At 29.8% G+C, this 22,281-nt stretch overlaps 2 protein-coding genes across 2 annotated transcripts in view; both read right to left on the bottom strand.

Moving 5' to 3' along the window:
• Positions 1–22,281, bottom strand: part of LOC129908795 (klarsicht protein) — a 443,345-nt gene that overhangs the window by 353,440 nt on the left and 67,624 nt on the right. The window lies entirely within an intron of this gene.
• Positions 2,324–5,295, bottom strand: LOC129908798 (uncharacterized). The gene is made up of 3 exons (XM_055985562.1): positions 4,673–5,295; positions 4,159–4,609; positions 2,324–4,100 (listed from the first exon to the last, which is right to left on the bottom strand). Exons 1-3 carry the CDS (start codon positions 5,008–5,010, stop codon positions 3,186–3,188), a joined length of 1,704 nt encoding a protein of 567 aa, XP_055841537.1. The 5' UTR covers positions 5,011–5,295; the 3' UTR covers positions 2,324–3,185.

The raw sequence follows: 22,281 nt of genomic DNA, 5'->3' as shown, positions 1-22,281 counted from the left end.
GATAACTCTTTTAAGGAACAACCTTTTGAAATTTGCCCGAGATGTCCATGTACAAATAATTGCATAAATCGCTTTTGAAATTCATCTGTCAAAGATGAAGTTTTTGAAAAATATATGCAAGTATTTAATACAAATACAGGCTCCCTAAACACAAAATATTTTTCATCGTAATTAGCTGTTATATTTTTAAATAAATGGACAAAGTGATCGCCCAATATCAATGCCAACTTTTCATCACTTTTCACAAACATTTCAATTACTTGCTTCTTATCAGCATTCAAGTAGATTGTTTTATTTTCTAATTCCGGAATATTTTTAAAAAAGTTATAAGACCCTGAATTCGAAATGAATTTATAGCCATCATTTATGGCTTCTTCAATATTTTGAGGCAGAGCAGAAACATGTTTCTGTTTGAGACTCTTGAAAATCAAACCTTCATACGAACTTCGAATAACAATGAAACCCAATAGCCAAAGGATAATGTAAGGACGTTTGGTAAATTTGTTGCCATAAAGCTTTCGTTCCATGTTTTTGCAGACATGTTTTACAATTTGTTGTCCAATTAGCAATTGAATTATAATAAACCATATATACCGATCAAACGGGTCTAAAAGGTTTCCCAGATACGTGATATTTTTAGGCTTTTTTATTATTATAAACACTGGTAGCGATAAATATGGAAAAGTCGATGAATAGAATTCAAGATTTTCCTTTCTACAAAATGCACCTCCAGTCAATAAATCAGCTTTGTGGTCCTCTAACTAAAAGGATACATATTGATTAAAAAGTGGGATATGTAATTACGATATTCTCAAACATTACTTACAAATCCAAAATATGTTGGTGATTTATTCGATAACACAAATTCGTTAGGCAATAAATATGAAAAGTTCATAATTCGAGCAAAATAATTTAAAACATCTCGATCAATTCTAACAAGGTTTTGTGTAGCAACATTAAAATTCGTAAAAACGATATTCAAACGACATTGCCAAAGGTTTTTGCACTTTGGAGGAAATATTGATTTTTTCCATAAAAATTGTCCATTTTTGAAAATGTTATGAACTTTCAAACTTGAATCTCGGCATTTCTTTTCAGTAAAGGGATAAAAGGTGTAGACTTCTAGAATGCCCTTAACATCAATTAGAACATTTATATTTGTGAGCATTCGATCTAAGCAATATTTAAACATTTCTTCAATTATCAAATATGGATTGTTAGCTAGTAAAATTAGCAAATAATAGTGGTGAGGGTCTTTTAACGTTTCCTGGTCCATTAAAAATCTGTGCAAAATGAAAATATATACAAACTTTTGGCAAAAAAAATTATTGAACAAATTTCTTCAGCACTTACTTGAAAGATTCAAATGAATCAATGAAATACAATTGCAATTGCATTTTATTTGAACCAATTTCTTTGGAATTCAAAATTACTGAAAAATCACTGCTTTTGGACATGAAATTGTCAACAATATCTTCGATATTTTCCCGAAATGGCTCTGATTTAGTTTCAATCCGAATTGCAATATTTTGCGAAGAAGGTATTTCTGATTCGCTTGCAATTTGATGCAAAATTTTGGTCAAACATTTCGATATGTTTTCTGTCGATGACAGCGGAGTGATGGGATGCGACAAAATTTGTGTCACTGAAATATCAAACTGAGATAGAAGGCAAACTATAAAGAACCACTCCATATCGTTCCAAGTTGAATACTGATTTATAAAATTTTAAATTTTCTAGCTTTATTTTTTGGTTGATTGTAGAACATCATCATTCAAATCCAAATAAAGGTTACAAAATTGAAAGAATTTTAACGGTTTAAAAAAGTACAAATTGAATAGCTATATTTTATTGTAATTTGTGAAACATTCTTGCAGGGTGTTATGGAAAATAATGGAATCCTTAAGTTTTTACTTTCAAAAAATGTGCAATTTTCTATCTATTCTTTTTAATTTTGAAAATATTTATCTATTTCGTGTATCTACCAAAAGACATATTTACTAAATCTATTTCCGATTAGACTGAAAAAAAGATGTTAAACTTCAAGTTTTAATTTTTAAGTTTATTTTTTTTTTTTTTCAAATATTTGGTATTTCTTCTTGAAATATAAAACACCCTGCAGGCAAATGATGGGTAAAAATAAAGTTGCAATTAGCATGAAATATTTTGAAAGACACTACGTAACACACATATTAAAAAAAATAAATCGATATTGCTAATGGATTTATTTTGGGAACAATCAAAAACGAATAGAAATCGATAAAATATTTGACATTTGTTTTAAAATTTCAGTTGATTAAAAACTGAGATACTTGGACAGCAAAATAAAAAAAAAAACAAAAGTACCCCTTTAACTTGTCATAAGTGCTCTTAGTATATTTGTGTATCAATATTTCCCTAACTAAACAAGAATTTTGAAATGGAATTATTTTGAACTCCTAGAAAAACGAACATTTTTTCTGTACTTGACTATTAACACTTTCATAATTTGTTACTTATGTTTTAAAATATTTGAATTGACCGGCAGAATTCTGAGGAGCAATTTCGAGCTGATATAATTTACAACAACTTTTTTAATTTTTATCTTTTAACAAAAATAGTTTTAGTATTTCAAGTATATGTTTAAATTTCTTAGTTTGGATGAGAATCGATTAAATTTTCTTCCATGAATGACCGCGGAAAAAACGTGGAACAGCACGAATGATCATGAAAAAACCGCGAAGGACCGCTTTTTTTTCGCGGTAATTAGCTGCAGTGTTTCGTATTTTTTCAGCGGTCCTTCGCTGTCAATCGCAGATTTCCGCGGTCAATCGTGTATTTAAACAGGGCTTTCTCCTATCATTCGCGGTAATCCACGTTTTTTCGTGGTAAGTCGCCCTGTTTTGTGGTTTTATCCGCAGTCCTTGGCGATTTTTTCCACGGTCCTATCTAAGCTAAAGAGTCTATAAGAACACATCGATGAAAGCTTGTTTTTTCTTTACTATTTGAGTTGAAAATAATATGCTAAAAATCAATCTTTAAAGTGCTTCCCGACTTAATAATGTAACATTAGAATAGGAGCTACGAATTTATGGAGGCCATGGAATTATTTTGGATGAATCGAGTTATTGTTTGTACAAAAATGAAAGCAGATAAAAAACAAACAAAATCAAAACACAAAACAATTTTTTACAAATTTAAAATATTTATTTAAAAAAAAAATTCATTTTCAAAATTTTTAACGATAGCAATTCTAAAACAAATACAAAACTATTCAAACCACAGAGCACAGCAAACCAATAAAGTATTCCTTTTACATGCTTTAACGATATTTCTTTAACCTCATGTTTTACTTTGACCTTTTTCGACAACTCTTTTAATGAATAACCTCTTGAAATATGTCCGAGATGTCCATGTACGAATATTTGCATAAATCGATTTTGAAATTCATCTTTTAAAGATGATGTTTTTGGGAAATATATGCAAGTATTTAAAATAAATACTGGCTCTTTAAACACAAAATATTCTTCATCGTAATTAGCTGTTATATTTTTGAATACATAGGCAAAGTGATCGCCCATAATTATTGCCAACTTTTTATTACTTTTGACAAATATTTCAATAGCTTGCATTTTGTCAGTGTTCAAGTAGATTGTGTTATTTTCTAATTCTGGAACATACTTCAAAAAGCGATAAGACGCTGAATTGGTAATAAATTTATAACCATCATTTATGGCTTCTTCAATATTTTGAGGTAAAATATGAACAGGTTTGAGTTTGAGACTTTTAAAAATCAAACCTTCGTAGGCACTTCGAATAACTATGAAACCCAATAGCCAGACGATAATATAAGGACGTTTTGTGAATTTTTTGCCAAAAAGTTCGATATTTTTGCAGAAATGTTTAACAATTTGTTGTCCAATCAGCAATTCAATAATAATCAGCCATGTATACCGATCAAAGGGGTATAGAAGGGTCCTCAGATAAGTGACATTTTTAGGCCTTTTTATTACTATAAACACAGGTACCGATAAATACGGAAAAGTCGATGAATATAATTCAAGGTCTTCTTTTGTACAAAATGCACCTCCAGTCAATAAATCAGCTTTGTATTCTTTCAACTAGAATTAAAGATATTGTTTCAAATGCGAAATAAACAAATTTTCAGTCTTTACTCACAAGGCGGAAATATTTTGGTGATTCATTCGATATTAGAAACTCGTTTGGTAATACAATTGAAAAGTTCATAACTCGAGAAAAAATATTTGAAATATCACGATCAATTGCAACAAGATTTTGAGTAGCAACAGAAGAATCCAAGAATACAATATTCAAAGGACATTGCCAAAGATTTTTTAATTTTGATGGAAATATTAATTTTCGCCATAGAAAGTTTCCGTTTTTAAAAATATTATGAATTTTTAAACTCGAATCTCGGCATTTCTTTTCATTGAACGGAAAATATGTGTAGACTTTAATGATGCCTCCAACATCAATTAAGACATTGAGATTTGTAAGCATTCGATCTAAGGAATACTTAAACATTTCATCAATTATTGAATCTTGATTTTTAGCAAGCAAAGTTATTAAAAAATATTGATGTTGAATAGATTCGTCATCCATTAGAATTCTGTAAAAAAAAAATATGTATACATTTTGGAAACTTTATTCCTTCACCAATAAATCAACTTACTGGAAAGATTCATATGAATCTACGAAATACAATTGTAACTGCATTTTATTTGAAACAATTTCTTTGGCATTCAAAACAACCGAAAAATCATTGCTTTTGGATATGAAATTATTGAGAACATGGTCAAAATTATCCCTACTTTGCTTTGATTTCGTTTCTATGTGAATTGCAATGTTCTGAGTAGAAGGTATTTCTGATTCATTTTTTATTTGATTCAAAATTTTTATTAAACATTTCGAAATATTTTCTGATGACACCGATGAGATAGAATCCGACAAAGTTTGAGTCACCGAAGTATCCAATTGAGTTAGAAGGTAAACCACAAGGAACCACTTCATATTCCTCCAAGTTGAACACTGATTTTAACTTCAATTTTCTTAACAATAGTCTGTTGTTTCCGAAAATATCAAACATTTCAAAGCTTTTAAAACTAAAAGACATTTACTGATTTAATAACAACTACTTACTTGGAAATAAATGTTTCATTATAATTTGTGACACACTCTGTACATAGGGTGGTATAGAAAATTTTCAAAAATATATGTTTTAATTTTTCTTTTGTGAAGATAATCTTAAAAAATTTCCTAAGTTATGTTTGATTTAATTTTTGTTAACGTGAATAAACACCCTGCACACAAATGATGGCTAAAAATAAACATGATATGAATTGAATGACATTAAATTACATGTATCAATATTGTATAGCGAATTGAAAAAAAAAAAAACGTATTGCTAATGGAGTTATATTTAAAACAATCGTAATCGAATAAAAATCAAAAAATCATTTGATACACCCAGAGAAAAAACGCATAGTAATTTTTAATCCGTTCTACATTGAATCAATGGTGAAAAATATTTTCATTAATTTTCTAAAAAGTCGTCCTATGCTTAACTTACAGTTTGTCACATCAATTTTTATAAGTGAGATGGCACAGTGGTAAAGCACAAGCTTGTCAACCCAGGTATAGCAGGTTCGATCCCCAGCGGATGCCAGTTTTACTTTTTTTATTTTTTTAATGTGTGAACAACTTTGATTTAATGTGTGAACAACTTTGATTTAATGTGTGAACAACTTTGATTTAAAGTGTGCTACTTTGATTCAATCATTTTCCACTTTAGGCTAAAAATGTAGTGATTTTCCATTGATTCAAAGTGGTTTAGATTGATTTTACGTTGTTTTTTGGCTCAGTGTACATATGTCATAAGTTTACATTAGAATAACTTTAAAATATCAAATTATTGAAAACTTTCCATGTAGTACAAAAGTTGGAAATAATTTCATTTCGACAATTGAAAAATACATTATAGACCAGTGCCAATAATTTTTGAAAATAAAAAAATTATTAGCATAGTATGGGTGGTTGGAAAATTTTGGATAAATGGTGTATAAAAGGGGAAAAATAAATTGAACAAAACAAATTGGGGAAAAGGGGGTGGCCGGGCGAAAAAGTAGGGTGGGTGTGAAAAATTGTACAATTTCTTTCAAAAGTAGACCTCTTATCGAAAAAAGTTAAATACAAAAGTTGTGAATCGTAAAAGTGCCTACAACTTTTACTCAAACCATTTTTTTATATAACCTCAAAAATATTGAAAAAAATGCAAAAATACGATTTTTTTATTTTTTATTTTTATCTTTTACAAAAATGGTTGGATTTTAACAAAACATGGTCAAAAATTACTTTGTTATATTTTCTATCTATTTAAAATGTTTTTTGAGCAAAAAATTAATTTTTGATTTTTGACGAATTTAATTTGAAAAAATAGCCTATTTTTCAAACAAAAGTTACCGAAATTTTTTTTGATTTTTGAAAAGTTTGGAATGCAATTATTTAGATTAAAGCCTATTATTATTAAGTTTGTGTGGAAAAACTATACTTTTGTTTTTGAAAATATTGAGAAAAATTGAAAAAAAAAACAAAAAAAACGATTTTTAAGATCGATTTTTCCGTAAATAACAGTAATATTGGCGAGAAATAATCTTCCATAGAAACTAAATTATACTTTTCTAATGGCCTTTGACCTTCTTAATTTGAATCTAGCATTAGAATAGCTCTAACGTGAAAAGTTTTTGTAATCTTGAATTTTGAACGTCCAAAACACTATTTTTGTGATGTTTTGCATGGTAATATCTCAAAAACGTGATGTGATGGAATTTTTCTAACTAACGGATTCGAGCTCAGTGCACAAAAAACCATATTTTTATTTCTATTAAAAAACTTTTTGACTAGTGAAATTGAACGAGGCATTCTATTTTTTCTGCCCTACCCAACGTTTCAAAAATGTTTGTTTTTACTTTAAAAAATTACTCACAAATTAAATCAAAATCGTCAAAGCCGTTTTCAAGATGGGAAGGTTTTTTTTTTCATTCTGGTTGTATGGCAAGTACCGTAAATTTTGGCCCTGAAAATTGCATTTCAATTTCGCTGCTAAAAAAAAACTTACAACTACCAAGTTTAATGAAAATCGATTTAGTAGTTCTGACTGACAGACATACAGACCGAGCTTAACCGATTTGATTGTTAAGTTGGTACCGCTACTTTTGGCCCTAAAAACAATTTTAAGCTCCTTTCTATGTAATTCTCTTATGAAAATAAGTATACAAATTCGTACTGGCAACTTTCTTCCATTCAGTTGCTCAATTGTTAGATGTATCTAATTTCCATCCAGAACTCTAATTTCCAGTTCAATTATTTTGTTTATACCTATTCTTTACAATTTGCCCAGACGTCAGTCAGTTAATGTGTGCAAATAAAAAAAAAAGATAAATTCTTTAACCGTGACAAAACGCATTTTTACCTACCGCAAAATTATAATAATATAATTGTTTTTGTTTGATTTCATTAAACCACAAAAGGTATGATCATAGCTCTTTTCACACCTTAGAATAAAATAGAAAAGAAAGAAAGGCAGAAGGTATAGTAAACTGTAATAGTTACGTTCTAAGCTAAATGAATGAATGAAAGAAGGTAGAAACCATTTAGGAAACGGAAATCCTCTCTACAATCTGCACAAGAAGACGATTGTGTTTCACACTTTCGTCTACTCGTATTTCGTATTTTTATTATCTTTTCATATCGCACATGAAACAAGAACAAAACAATCATCGACACGCTACCTACAACCAACAGTGGTAATATAACGACGAACAACTTAAGAAGAAGAAGATGATTCAACTTCGACAAGAACGAACGACGGGCTTTAGCTCCTGGATCCGCTTTTTTATATATTTTTTTTTTCTTTGCTAAAAGTTAGTTTGCTTCTTTTGTGTGAAAGTTCACGTTCCGTTTGGCATTATGAACGAATTGGAGAGAAGGTATCGTATTTGGAGAAAGATGATACCCCTTTGAAGGTCTTCATTTAAATGCCGATGGTTTACCCAAATTATTTGTAAAAACAAAAAAATATGGTTTTTGTCTTGTAAAGTGGGCTGTTTAGGGTCAATTTTGATTTTTTTAAGTTCAAAAAGTCTAACACGCGCGTCATCATCGCTTGGAAATGTCATTCAACCAACTTGAAGACAGCCGAAGGCTATCACGGTTTTTCTCCGTTTTTTTTTTTTTCTCATCGTTTTTCTTTCTCATAGGTATTTCCGATGTCAATATTTCAATCCGATAAAACACACAAATCCGCACTCATCGTCATTGTTATCAATCGGCGCCATAAAAAAAAAAAAACCGCCATCATCATCTTAGACCAGGACGAAAAGATTAGATGTTACCAAGAAGAGTGGGAGAAAATGTTTCCGAATTTATGCTAAATACCGTTATTTGAGGAGTTTTCCGCGTCTCTACGACGACGACGTAGTCATTATCGTTTGGTTAATCATTTCAACAATCGTAAACGACTACGTTAACCGATGAATGAGGCTTTGGCAATTGTGAACTCTTTGAGTATAAGTTGCGCCTTTGTACATACAAAAAAAAAAAAACAACACCGGTTCGCAACAAGAGGAGGAACTACTTAAACGTGTTTATGATGGATCGGTACCGTATTTTACTTCTCGTTGTTTTCGTCTTGTCTTGTACTGAGAGCTATGCCGCCGAAGGGCAAAATTGCTATGAGAGAGTTTTTTTGTTCGCATATCGAACTCTGATACCGATGCGCAGGCAGGAAAATAGCTGCCGTGTATTATTATTTTATGTTTTTTTTGTTTCGTCTTCTTCTACTTTTTTTCATTTAACTGAAATGCAATTCGGGTCAATTGGTCATCACGAGTGATTTGCGAAATCTGATGATTTTTTTTTTTTTGTTTGTGTAAAAGATACACTGCGTAGCTTTTAAACGATGCGGATGTAGCTTAAAATTCTCAGAGGCGAATGAAGACTGACAAAGGGCCTAATCAATTATTCAACTTAAGTCTGTTTAATTGTCTTCTTAAATGTTTTCCCCCGAAAAAGAAATATATTAAATACATCAAAGGGGTTGGGGTTAAAATTCTGCTTTCAAAATTCTGATTTTAAAATTCTGTGTTTCAAAATTCTGCTTTACAAAATTCTGTTTTACAAAATTCTGCCAAAAAGCCCGCTTTTTAACATTTTTTATACCATTTTTTAAATTTTTGGCAGAAATTTGTAAAATCATTTTCTAGCAAAATTTGTTGTAATTTGTCAATTTTTTGTAATATTCATATTTTTTTGATAAATGAAAAAAAACAGAATTTTCTTGAAAAAAGCAGAATTTTGTAAATCAAAATTTTGAAGTCAGAATTTTGACCCGCTCTCACATTAAAGCTGCTCTAAAGAAAGACTTTTTATTATCCAGTTGAAATCTTGGGGAAGTAAGTTTTTGAAATAAACCACAAGAAAATATCCTTGAATTCTCACAAAAAAGATCTTTATATAACTTAAAAAAAAACATTCTTATTATAACTTTTACTGTACTCCGTTAGTTATGCTAAGAAACCTTAACGAAGCTCTACCGAAATTAATATAAAGTTGCTAAAACACTTTATTTGGGAAGTGATGAGCCCAACTATTGTACTTAGTATGTTTTATGAGGGAGCGGGTCAAAATTCTGACTTCAAAATTCTGATTTACAAAACTAAATAACTATAAATAATTTTCAAACTGCTTAGAGTACTGACTTTCTTATAACTCACATCTATACGAGTATACCTTGATGGAAACTAATTGTAGAAATGATGTTGTTTGATAAAGTATATTCCTTTTCATATTTAATGTTTTGAATACCAATTTGTATTTGACTAATTAAATAATGTTCAATTATTATTTTTCGAAGATATTTACCATAAAAACCTTTTCTCAATATTATTAAATTTCTTTATTTATTAAAAAAAAAAATATGAATATTACAAAAAATTGACAAAGTACTGTAATCAAGCAATCTCAAATAGGCAGCAAATTCTGCTAGAGGATGATTTTACAAAATTCTGCCAAAAAATAAAAAAGGATTTGGAAAATGTTAAAAAGCGCGCGATTTTAAACATTTTTCCAAATCCTTTTTTAATTTTTGGCAGAATTTTGTTAAACAGAATTATGAAAAGCAGAATTTTGAAAAACAGAATTTTAACAAAAGAATTTTGACCCCGGCAGAATTTTGACCCCAAACCGTTTTATGATGCCTCTTTTTTCTGCGATGACAATTTGATCTGGTCCTAGGCAAGTTTTAAATGCAAGACTTACCACTTTGGGTCGGCTAAGGTAATGTCGCAAAACAGTTGCCATTTTCAAAAATCATAATATGGAATTGATTTTTGAAATAAAAAAAGAAAGCTTTAGTAGCAAATTTATGTCATCCAAGCGGACATTTCTTGAAACTTGAAAACTGTGGAAAAACCAGTAGTATCCCGCATAATTTGGATACCTACAAAAAAAAAAACTTCCATTGAATACCGGAGGACTTTTTCTCTAACCTAATTTTGTCCCTAAACTTCGTGAGGCACCGGCCGACAGCCTTACCCCAGCTCAATTATTTCCAAAATTTGATTACATAACTGAGAACTTTCAAGTTATTTTAGTGGAAATGCTAAATTTATCCTAGTTTTATTATTTCTGAAATTTCTGTTCAGGAGTTTTTGTCTGAAACTTCCTCACACAACCGGGGACTTTATTTCAATTAATTTTTTGTTAATTACTAGCTTATTTTAATTATTTCTGAAATTACTATTCAATGACTTATACCAGTTTAATTATTTCAAGCACTTCTTGACTTTCAAACTTTGCTTGAATGCTGGGGGCTTGTTTCCAAATTTATTCTGATTCTATTTTTTTTTTTTTTTTTTTTGAGAACTGGGACTCTAGCTTCACGAAGTCAGTATAAGGTCGTAGATTCTATTCCAGTTTAATGGTGCCCGAAGAAAAAAATTTTATGCAAATTTGCATGCTTTCAGTACACGACGGTTAAACTTAACAAAAATACGAATTTATATTCTCTTTTGAAACTAACTTAAAACTTTCCTGGCCTTTAGGAAGTGAAGAATTTGCCCTATCAAAAAATATTAAAAATGTGATTCCCGTTAAAAAAAATGTTTGCCTTAGTTTTTATATTTTTCTAGTCCGGCCCTGATAGGTAAAGTAAAGGTCAGCAATTTGTCCACAAAACTTCGTTCAGAATTTTCTTGAAAGGATTATGTGATCTTTCTTCACTCCATTCAACATTGGTTAATATAAAATAAAATGATCCTAACTGGTCTTAGAAAAAGATTAAAAAGTAAGGAACAACTTTTTTTTTTTTTATTTCATAGGTTCTTCTTGACACTTTCATCATAGATTTCACAAACTGTGAAAAGTGAATGTTTTTTTTTTATGGGATATTTCTGTTTCCCTTAATGAACTGCTGCCGATGCACTTACGAACTCTGACTTAATGCACTGCGCTGCAAGATCAAAGTGTTTTTTTTTTTTTATGAATATTGAAAATGTAAAAGTGTTTGGATAATTTAAAATGCTACAGTGTAATAGACATAAACTGGAAGGATCATAAAACGATTGTTGCTATTAGTTGGTTTTTTTTTTTTTATGTTTACAATTTTAATTGCAAAAATAATGGGGAAATGCACTTTTATGATGAAAACAATAATTCAATTCAGTATTTTTTTGTTAAAAGATTTGAAAATCTTATAATTTTTTACGACCGGAACTGTATTTTTGTTTGAGAAAATATTATTATGATGGTTTATTTTTTTTATGTTTGAAACGATTTTACCATAAAATTGATTCAAAAGCGAAGCGATATTACGGTATTTGGTCATATAAAATATTTCAAGTCGTTTAAAGTACGAATAGGCTTCTGGGAATGATATTATTCAGAAGATAGCTTTTGAATGTTTTTAGAAGCATAATTTTTCGAATGCAGAAGTAATAAAAACTGGCCTTTCTTTCAGATTTTAATCTGGCAATGTTGTGCCACATACCCAAACTTTCATGGTTCGGGTGACTTGTTGATGTTATAAAGTTCTACACCCTTAGCATTTCTATTTTCAGTATTTTTTTATTTTAATTATTTAAAAGTTTTTAAGATACTCGCGCAGTTGAATATAATATGAGAAAACATGTCACTTGAGTGAAATTCACTTTATGATTGGATTGTTGTATAAATTCATTGGCCGTGCAATCCGTGCAGTGCATGCAATCTTCATCTGTGAACGATACTTTTTTTTTTCTTTGAGCCCATTGTAGTTATGTTACTAACTACTTGGGTTAAGAAGCGCGGCAAAAACAATGACGCCCGCCATTCGACAGTGGGGTAGATAGTATAAAAAATTTGGATTGAAACAATTTTTTTAAAATTTTGAGTAAAAAAATTGCTTTATAACAATAATTTCTAATAAGTGGCAGTTGTAATTTATCCAATTGAATGAAAAAGAAGAACTTTTGAAAAAGTGGGCGAAAAAGTGAGCGAAGTCATTTTTAAATTTAAAATTTTGATTTAAATTTCTTCAATTTTTTTTGTCCCACTGTAAGCCGGTGGAAATTTCAAAGCTTTTGCATGGAACAGCAGACATAACAATTGCAGTTGCAGCAGTTTTGCGCACACAACATATCGCATTGCAACTTGGGGGAGGACCTCAACATAATAGAAACTATAAAAACAAAAAATAAGAAAAAAACATGTGAACTATAGAAAACATACTGGTAAGGGAGGCGTGTGTGGAATTTAGGGGAATTAGTGGAGAAACAAAAAAATAAAATAATCAGAAGTGAAGTTCACCTCTTTGACTGTGAATTTTTTTTTTTTTGTTATTTTCTTTTGTTTTATAACTATTTTTACTCTTTTTTTTTTTTTTGGATCTATATGTTCATAGGTGTTTTTTTTGTTATTTGGTAGTGGCAAGCCACATGAAAGTGAGTTTCGTGGGAACAAAGAAAATTAATGTTAATACTCAAAAGGAGTCCATTTGTAACAGGCACAAACAAAATAGACAGACAGTTCAATGCTATTTGGCGGCGACGACGACAACGGCCGATGGCGACGTTCGGTGTTGGCGGTGCCAATTGAGTACAAATGAAGTCAACTTGGAATGCAAAAATGTTTGCTTGTTTTGTTTTTCAACTTTGGTAATATATAGTTTTTTTTTTTTTGTGTCATCTAAAGATATTTGGAGATACTTTTTATGGAAGTGAAAAGGGCTCTTAACATGCAAGAAATACCTATATTTTATAGTTTTCGTTGTCAATTTTCCAATGTCTGATATGTTTGACTGTGAAAAGAACGGTGTCGTTTTTATTACATATTAGAAATGGAATTATTGCATTTGCGCTTGACTTTATTAATAATGAGTTTGATAGCAGAACTATGAGCAGAAACAACAAAAATTGGAATTGTGTTGAATACACCACTGCATAAATTATATTTATCATTATCAAAGGTTTGTAAATAATTTCATTGTTTAGTTGAAACTCAGTCACTAAAATCTTAGTTTCAAACTGTATTTAGCATAAAAGTTATCAAAATAATGTTTTTTTTATGTTTTTTTTTTTTTCGAAATGATGATCAATTTTAGTTAACATAGCACAAATATTTTTTAGCAATTCGTTTTTGAACTACAATCACTCTTGGTGATCTTTGAATAACAGACAGAAAAAAAAAAACAATATGATAAAATTGGTGCCATATTGGCTACTGTCAAACATTTTTACTGAAAAAAAAATAGATCAAGAGAAAAAACTGCAACCAAGTTTTTTGGAAGACATAAAGTTAAACTTACGTGGAAAAATATTTTCGGGGTACAAGACTGCTTTCAATTCTTACCTGAAAATAAACAAGAAAAAAAATCAGTTAAATATTTGTATATGTACATACAAAAATTATAAAAAAAAAATTACAAATGTAAAAACTTGTTCCAGCGACCTAATTAGTATAATTAACCACTTTTTAACAAGTTATGACTTTATTTTATGGATTCCTTAAGATCTGGTATATAAATAGTTTTATTTGGTTTTTGAAATAATTTTTAACTATAGTGCATTAATGAAAATAAAATGCATGACTGGGTCGCACGAACTTGCTCTTTTAGGTTCAAAGTATCTTTATCTTAAATATCTATTGGTAATTTGACATTTTGTTAAGTCTCGAGAAAAAAGATTCGAAAGTTAAAAAATAAAATTTTTCAAAATTTTTTTTTTCAAAAACTTAAAAAAATTTTTTTACACTTCAAAATGATACGAAATACATGTCTGCACATTTTGAATAAAATTGACTTATACTTTGATGAAATATATATGAGCCTAAAAAACATGTCAATTTTCGAAAAACGGCAACGCCATATTTCCGTTTTCCGAATTTTTTGAGAAAAACTAAAAACGCAGTTTTGTTAAAATCACTAAGACTAGGAAATAACGGGTCTAGGAAATAACGCAAAAATCATCTGTACCAAGTTTCAACCAAATCCATCCATCCGTTTAGGCCGATGTACAGCTCGATGTACAGATGGACGCACATACGCACAGACCGACCGACGGACGGCATGACGAAAACCACTTTTGTATCTTCTCCGCATTATTGTAATGTTGGTTTTGATTAAAATCTCGAATTTTTTTTTCTACACGAAACCAATATTTGCCCCATAGAGCAATTAAAAAGCATATTCTTACTTTTTTTTTGGAAAACCAGATTTATTTTGAATGAATGATGATAAATAAATAATATTACTTAAAAATTTTAAAATTATTTATAGTCCAAAAATAAGTTTTGTGAGTCAAACATTGAGCGATGATGGAAGCAGTGTTCAAGAAATCATGCCTTTTCAAGAAGATATGATGAATGATGATATGGGCAGTAAAAAAGATATTGAAAAGATTTCAACAGGCTTTGAAAGAAGAAAAACAGTTCTTATCGAAAACTGTTCCGATTTAATTTCAAACACATTTCCTCAAATTAAAGCATAGATAGCCTCAAAGGTTGTAAAAATATCGTTTTTGTTGCATTTTCTAACGGTAATATTTCAAATGCGGGAGCTGATCGAATATTTCTGACTTCGGATTCGACTTCTGCACACCGAAAATAGTTTAGTCTCGGCAATAAAAACAAGTTTAATTTTTTAAGCTTCATCAAAAGGGGGACAGATATGAGCATATAGTTTTCACCTTTTGACTATCTGGCAAAAATTGAGCGATTCGGAAAGTTTACGGGGTTTAATCTACTTATGATTGCACCTTAAAAGAAATAAAATTTGAAATTCTTGTGTAGGATTGTGCGCAGTCAATGTCAGCTAATACCCGATAAGGTCAGTAAGTTTGCTATGAAAACGCTTAAGAATTGTTTAAATTTGAAGATTTCTGTAGTAAAACCTTCGATTGATTGTCCGGCGCTCGCCAAAAATGCTTACCAAAACGTTATGGTCATCTGATCGATATATCATATCTGGCATTTATTTAACTATTTAATTTATATTTTAGTATTTTAATAAGTAAAATTTAATAATACTAACTTATTCCTTCACTCCAATGATGGTTAACCACTTATCTCGCCATCCGGGTCATCGGCGGAATGCGTTCTCACAGCCTTTACATATTTATTATCATAAAACATTGACTTTCCAGGATCAGCAGCAAAATGAAGAAAAAAAAATAACAAAAAACCACCAACATTGTGGACAACATTTTTATTTTTTTTTTCTTTACAGAAAAAAAAAGGGAAAGTCTGCCCCCCAACAACAACCCGACCATTTATTTATACGAAAAATTTAAATCAAGATTCCAAAACCGATTCAGATTATAATTTATAATATGTGCCTCGTCGCTGGCTTTTGCTGCTGCTGCTGTTGTTGCTTTTGCTCCAGCTAAGGTTGCCTCTGATGTTGCTGTGCCCGGATCGGATCGTTAGTTATGCATCTCAGCCGGAGGACCAAAGCCAATTCCGACACCAGCAATATAGAAGAAGCAAACAAACACAAAAAAAAAAAAATAAACGAAATAAACAAACAATCTTTCACTATGGGAAGCAGTTCAATTGAAATTTTCTTCCTTACGAACTGATTGAGTTTTACCTGCATCATCAGAGAGGCCTTCACAAGGCTTTTTCTTCTTCTTCTACATAATTCTCATAGAAAGTGATGAATTGATAGACATAATGTTAAGCGGGCAAGGCGAACACTAAAACATATATGACACCGACACCGCCGCTGCCGAAGCTAAAACCATAATTCTTCTAAATGTGAATATAGTTACCACCTTCCTTAAAAGGAACCATTATTGTATAGCAACAGGCTGCGATACATTTTTAAGGCTTTCAAACTTTTTATTTTGTTTGCAAAGGAGAGTCTTGATCTTTAAAAAAGTGAATTTGAAAGGTGTTTGGCGTTTCAAGTAGTATGAAAATGCCAAACAACAACGACTGTTGTTATTGAAATATGTAAAGAGGGCGGCAGACCCACCTCGGACTCCTCACCTCACCTCACCTCAATTCACCACACGACCAATGTTTTTTTTTCGTCAAAGTACAACACATTGCCGCCGCGCCGTTAGAGCCACCATGGAATGTATGTTTTGATCGATATCTCGTTGGGCAAAAAAGCATTCACGTCACGCTGACACTATAATAATTATGGAATATTCATCTTGAGGGTGTATCTTTAAGATAATCTTGTTTAAGATAAACTGCACTCACTCACTCAACCACTCATTCTACTAACATCTCACATGTGAGTCCGCGAATACTACAAGACATTTCAAATCAAGCAATCATGATAGGGTTACCATATGTTTGAAAAATCTTCATTAAAAATTTCAAATACGAAGGGGATTGGACTGAATATAGAATATTCGAATGTGGGAAACTTTTTAAAGACATTAATAAAATTGCAATGCAATTATTATTGCAAATTTTTTTGCAAATACAAATATTTTGCGTTAAAAAAAATGTCATTTCGAAAAATAAATGGGTTGCCTTACTTAAATAAAAATCAATGCAAAACGTGCTTTTCTAATATTGGTCGTATTTCTTAAAATTAGCTTTAATATTTTAGTTAAAATAACTAATGTAAGGCCAAATAGCCAAGATTGAACAATATTCGACGAAATATAGTAAAAACACATTTTTTGCATTGATTTTTTTTTTTTTTCAGAAAATTTTACATGTGAAATAACATTTTTGTTTGCAATAAATTTTTTAAATGCAATATTTTTTGTTTCAATAAACATTTTTTTGAATTGATATTTTTACAAAGCTTATATGTATAAACATATAATTTTGAAGATTTAAATTTGATTATAAAAAAATTATTTAAAGAATATATTACACGGTGTAACACTCAAAATATACGCGGGCGGAGACCTATCAGGTTTTGTAGAGCTAGTCGCACTGAATACGAAACGGTATTCGAAAATCCCCTAACACCCCCAAAATCTGGAGTTACGGGCAAAAAACGGTTTTTTGGACCTTCACCCATTGAAAAAATTCTAGCTTCGACAATTTTTTACCCATTTTATACTATTTTTCTCCAGACTGTGAATTTTAGTAAATAAATTACTTAGACAGAAAACTGCCTCAATTAATTCCTTATCGAACAGTGAAAACTATATGTTTCTATATCTTCTAGTTTTTGAGAAAATTGAAAAATTATTTTATCAGATTTTTATTTTTTCAGAATATATTTTTGTTTTTATTTTTTTTTTTTTTTTTATTTTTTTTGTAATTTTTTATTAATTTTTTTTTTATAATTATTTTTTATAATTTTTTCTTAAAATTTTTTATTATATTTTTTTTATAATTTTTTTATAATTTTTTTATAATTTTTTTATAATTTTTTTATAATTTTTTTATAATTTTTTTTTATCTAGTAATTTGTATGGAATTATATTTGGAAGTGATTTGTTTTATTATGCACCTAATTTTTTTTATAATTTTTTACAATTGTTTTTATATTTCTTTTTTTTATATTATTTTTAATAATTTTTTTATAATTTTTTTTTTATAATTTTTTTAATAATTTTGTTTTTTAATTTTTGTGTAGGTAATTATTTCTTATACCTCATTTTTGAATTTTGTTTGTATTGATTTGAATGCTCTGTTGTATTATATTTGTTTTTTTTCTAAATAAAACTATAAAAATAAATATTAAAACTAAATTTTTGCCACAATTTAATTTTAATTTTTCAATACAAAACAAACTTATTCAATTTTGCTCTTTTTTTTTAATTTAATTAATTTTTTAAATTTTGCTGTCGGGTTTTTTAATAATCAAGTTTTTGTTTTAGGTTTATGTTTTTCTTTTCCTTTTAATTTTTATTGTAATACATAAAAGATTTTTTAATTTTATAAAAGATTTTTTATCCCTTCCAACAATGGAAAGTGCAAAACTTGTTACAATTTTCCCTAAAATAAAAACAATTTAATTTTGAAAATTTTGGTCTTGCGATTATTTATTATACGATAATAGAAAAAAGTACGTATACGCCATAGTGTCCATAAAAGCTAAAAAACAAATCTCAATCAAATGCTTTTTATTAATTTTATAATCAAACGTTTATAAATGCTTTTTGGTGCATGCTGATATGGTAGTTAAAGTGCTCTGTCACTTAATCAATTTTTAGTCTTGAAAGAGTAAATTGAAGTTGAGTTTGGTAAACAAAATTGGTGTGAATGAACTTTTTTTTTTATTTTTTTTTTTTTACACTTAAAATAATGCAAAGGTAACCCTATCAATAAACTTAACTCTACTCATAATTTATGCATCAAAATAAGGCTATTTTGTTGCAACTGACGCAGCTATAGATATCTGGTTTATCTCTCTGGCATATGTACTCTGAATTATTTGCAAACAAATCCGTTTAGAGACACACATGCATTTGGTTCACACAAACCAAAGAAAAGCCCATCAAGTAAGTTCGACTGTAGACTGATTGAGCGAATAGACGAGACTAGGTACGTCGCGAGGCTGTTGACGAAAACGACTACGATGACGATGACAATGTTTTTGCATCGTCTATTGAATGGTTGCAATCATTTAATCGTGAATTGACTTGGATTAACCGCGTTGTGCTGTCGCCGTCACCGTCACCGTCTTCACCGCGCCCGTCATACTCCGCCTTTATCATTGCCATCACTCTATACTACAGAGTTGCTCAATAGAGTCATTCAACAGTGGCAGCCACAATAATAACAACAGCAGCGCGCGGTTCTTCAATTCGATTCCATTCAAGTCAAATCGGCCCAAGTTGATGGCTATACAGAGATGGCGCAGCATTGGATTCGAATTTGGATTGCACAATTGAATTTCGGTGTTCCCGGGGAGCTGCCGATCGATGCCGCTGCCGAGAAGAGTTACCTGCCTGCGACTTCTGTAGTGACATCAATGCAGTTGATTTTTATTGCATCGATTTTATTTGTTGTTGATTTGTTGTTTGCAAGTCATCAATATGAAAACATAGACTTGCCGGTGGTGGTGCCGCATAAAAATTAAAAGTGCTTCTTCTCCCATCATTCAACAAAAACAACAACAATATCATCATCATCATTTGGCTTTGGTATTATTATGAGTGCCACAGAGACAAACCGAAGCTGCTACTTTGGTCAGATTCATGATTAGGACTTTTGGTAAATTGCTGGCTCTTTATAACAAATCCAGAGATCAAGTTGTATGGCGAGAGTTAAATAGCAGCAATTGAGTTAGCTTTTGGAGGAGTGCAGTGGCATTTTTTGTCGATCTCACGGTTTTTATTTTAACTTCGTTATTGTTGTTATTATTATTTCAATTCGATTTGATTCGATTTGCCGACCAAAAGAGTATGTTATTATGTAAAAAATAAAAAAAAAAAAAAACTTTGAATTCATTTCGACTCAATTAAAATGTTTTTTTTTTTGTTATTTTAATTTGATTTCGATTTCTAAGCTCGTTTTGTGAGAAAGAAAAAATCAGCGAACTATATCAATGGGATTTTACCGTGGGAGGTGGACGGACAATTATAGAAATGAATTATTATGCACTTTTGTGTGTGTCGGAGCCGGTGCCGGTTATGGATGGAAGTTAAATGTTTTGATTTTTGTTTTGTTTATTTTTATTTAAAGAGTTTTTTTTTAACATTAAAGAGGTGCATTCCGGGTTCAAAATTATGCAAGATGAAGAAGGCAACCATGCTTGTAATTGCGTCAAATGAGATGTTATCATATTTCATCAGGTTAACTATTCGTGAACTAGATATGAAAATATAAGACATTAAACTGACATAACAAGGGCAGTGATATTTATATTCATTTTGTTTTTTTCTTTTGAGTTTTATAAACAGAAGAAAACTGAAATGCACCAGACTTGATGGTTGCCAGGCGGAAAATTAAAAATATGTAATTTAAGACTGTTTTTGAGTTTTTGGAAGAAAAAAGTTTTTGTTTCCAGAAATCTTAAAATAAATTTCATTTAGTGAGAGAGGCAAGAAAAAAATTACCTTTTCACGGTTATTAGTAGATCTCGGATATCGGTTTACTTATTGTTTCATCCCAAAGTATGTACTGTCCAGTCGTTTAGTCGAAATAAAAGTTTTCCGGGAGTTTTTGAAATCGATGATTTTAAGTTATATACATATTTATTGCAACCAAAAACATTTTGCATTAAAAAAAATTTCATTGCAAATCAAATTTTTTTTGCATTGAAAAAAAAAATTAAAAATGAATAATAATTCGAATTAATGAATCAAGTTTTACCCTAAAGTATCTTTTAGAGATATACCTGGTGGAGGTAGCTACCCATTAAAAAAGACGTTAATAGTGCACTTCGTGCTAAAATATTAAAAAAATTCAACATAAAAGTTAATTAAAACGAACCTAAAAATAAAGGCGAAAAAAGCTGTATTTTTATTGTTTTTTTTTTACTTAATTTCTTTTTACTTTTTTTTTGAACAAGAACAAATCGAAAAAAATGTTCAAATAAAAAAAGTAAATGTTTAAAGCTTTGATGTGACGGATCATAAAAAATATAGGCTATTGATTATGTAGTTTAGAAAGGAACTAAGACGTTCACGGGTTTTTATTGCAGGAATCGTTCAATGGGTTATAAAAGAAGATAAAACCGCGGAGTGCTATTAAATGAGAGGGTGGAAACTGAAGATAGGGGTGCAAAAGCCCCCTTTTTGGTTTTTTCAATATACCTCGTAAACCAAGCAAAATTTTGATATAGTGCAAATAAAACTTTTTGTAGAGAATTAAATTTCCTATTGGAATAATGTTTTTTTAAAAATTGAAAAAAAAATTTCAAATTTCAAAAATACCAAAATAGTCGAAACAATCATAAAAAAAATATCAAAAAAATCGATTTTTTGAGTTTTTTTTGCTTTTTTACTTGTACATTTTTTTTGGGTTGAGATAGACATAAACGTTGCTCCAAACAAAAAAAGAAGATTAAATTTCCTTCAAAATGCTGTACTCACTAAATTTTTTCATTGAAAATTAACCGAAGTATGGCTATTTTAATCTATCTTTTTTTTCGCATTTTTAGTTTTACTCAAGTAAAAGAGAAACATTTGAGGGGAAAGTACGATAACTTAAGCACCAAGAACTGATAATGAGATTTTGTAGAGGGGTTAAATACAATCATTGTTTACTATGGGAGGGGGGGTCTATGTCCCCCCCCGTTTTGGCGGGAGGGGCAATATTCTAAAAAAAATACTTAAAATAAAAAAAAATTATTAAAAAACAACGGCAACCCTAACAGTTTTGATTGATACTTTTTTCAAAAGCTAGAATTATAAACTTAATATTAATTTTAAAATTAAGTTATTTTAATCAATTGTTTTTGAAATACCCGATTTCAAAGTCAAAACTTGTGAAAAAAGTTTAAAAATACATTGAGTACAATTTTCACAAAGACTGTGGACCTCAATACGAAATTGATCGACAAAGTAAACTGCCTTAATTGATTTCTTATCAAATCATGAAAATCATAATGTTCCTATGCCTTCTACTTTTTGAGAAAATTGAAAAATAGACAAAATACTTTCTTTATCGGAATCACTCGTTTATTTCAAAAAGAATTGATTAAAATAACTTCATTTTAAAATAAATATTGAGTTTATAATTCTAGCTTTTGAAAAAAGTATCAATCAAAACTGTAAGTGTTGTCGTTGTTTTTTAATAATTTTTTTTAGAAAATTTTTTAGAAAATTGCCCCTCCCTCCAAAACGGGGGGGCATTGACCCTCCCATAGTAAACAATGATTGTATT

Source organism: Episyrphus balteatus, chromosome 2 (assembly GCF_945859705.1).
Source record: "Episyrphus balteatus chromosome 2, idEpiBalt1.1, whole genome shotgun sequence".
Classification (NCBI taxonomy): Eukaryota; Metazoa; Arthropoda; class Insecta; order Diptera; family Syrphidae; genus Episyrphus; species Episyrphus balteatus.
The sequence above is the reverse complement of the archived record's forward strand: the minus strand, read 5'-3'. Positions and strand labels throughout refer to the sequence as shown.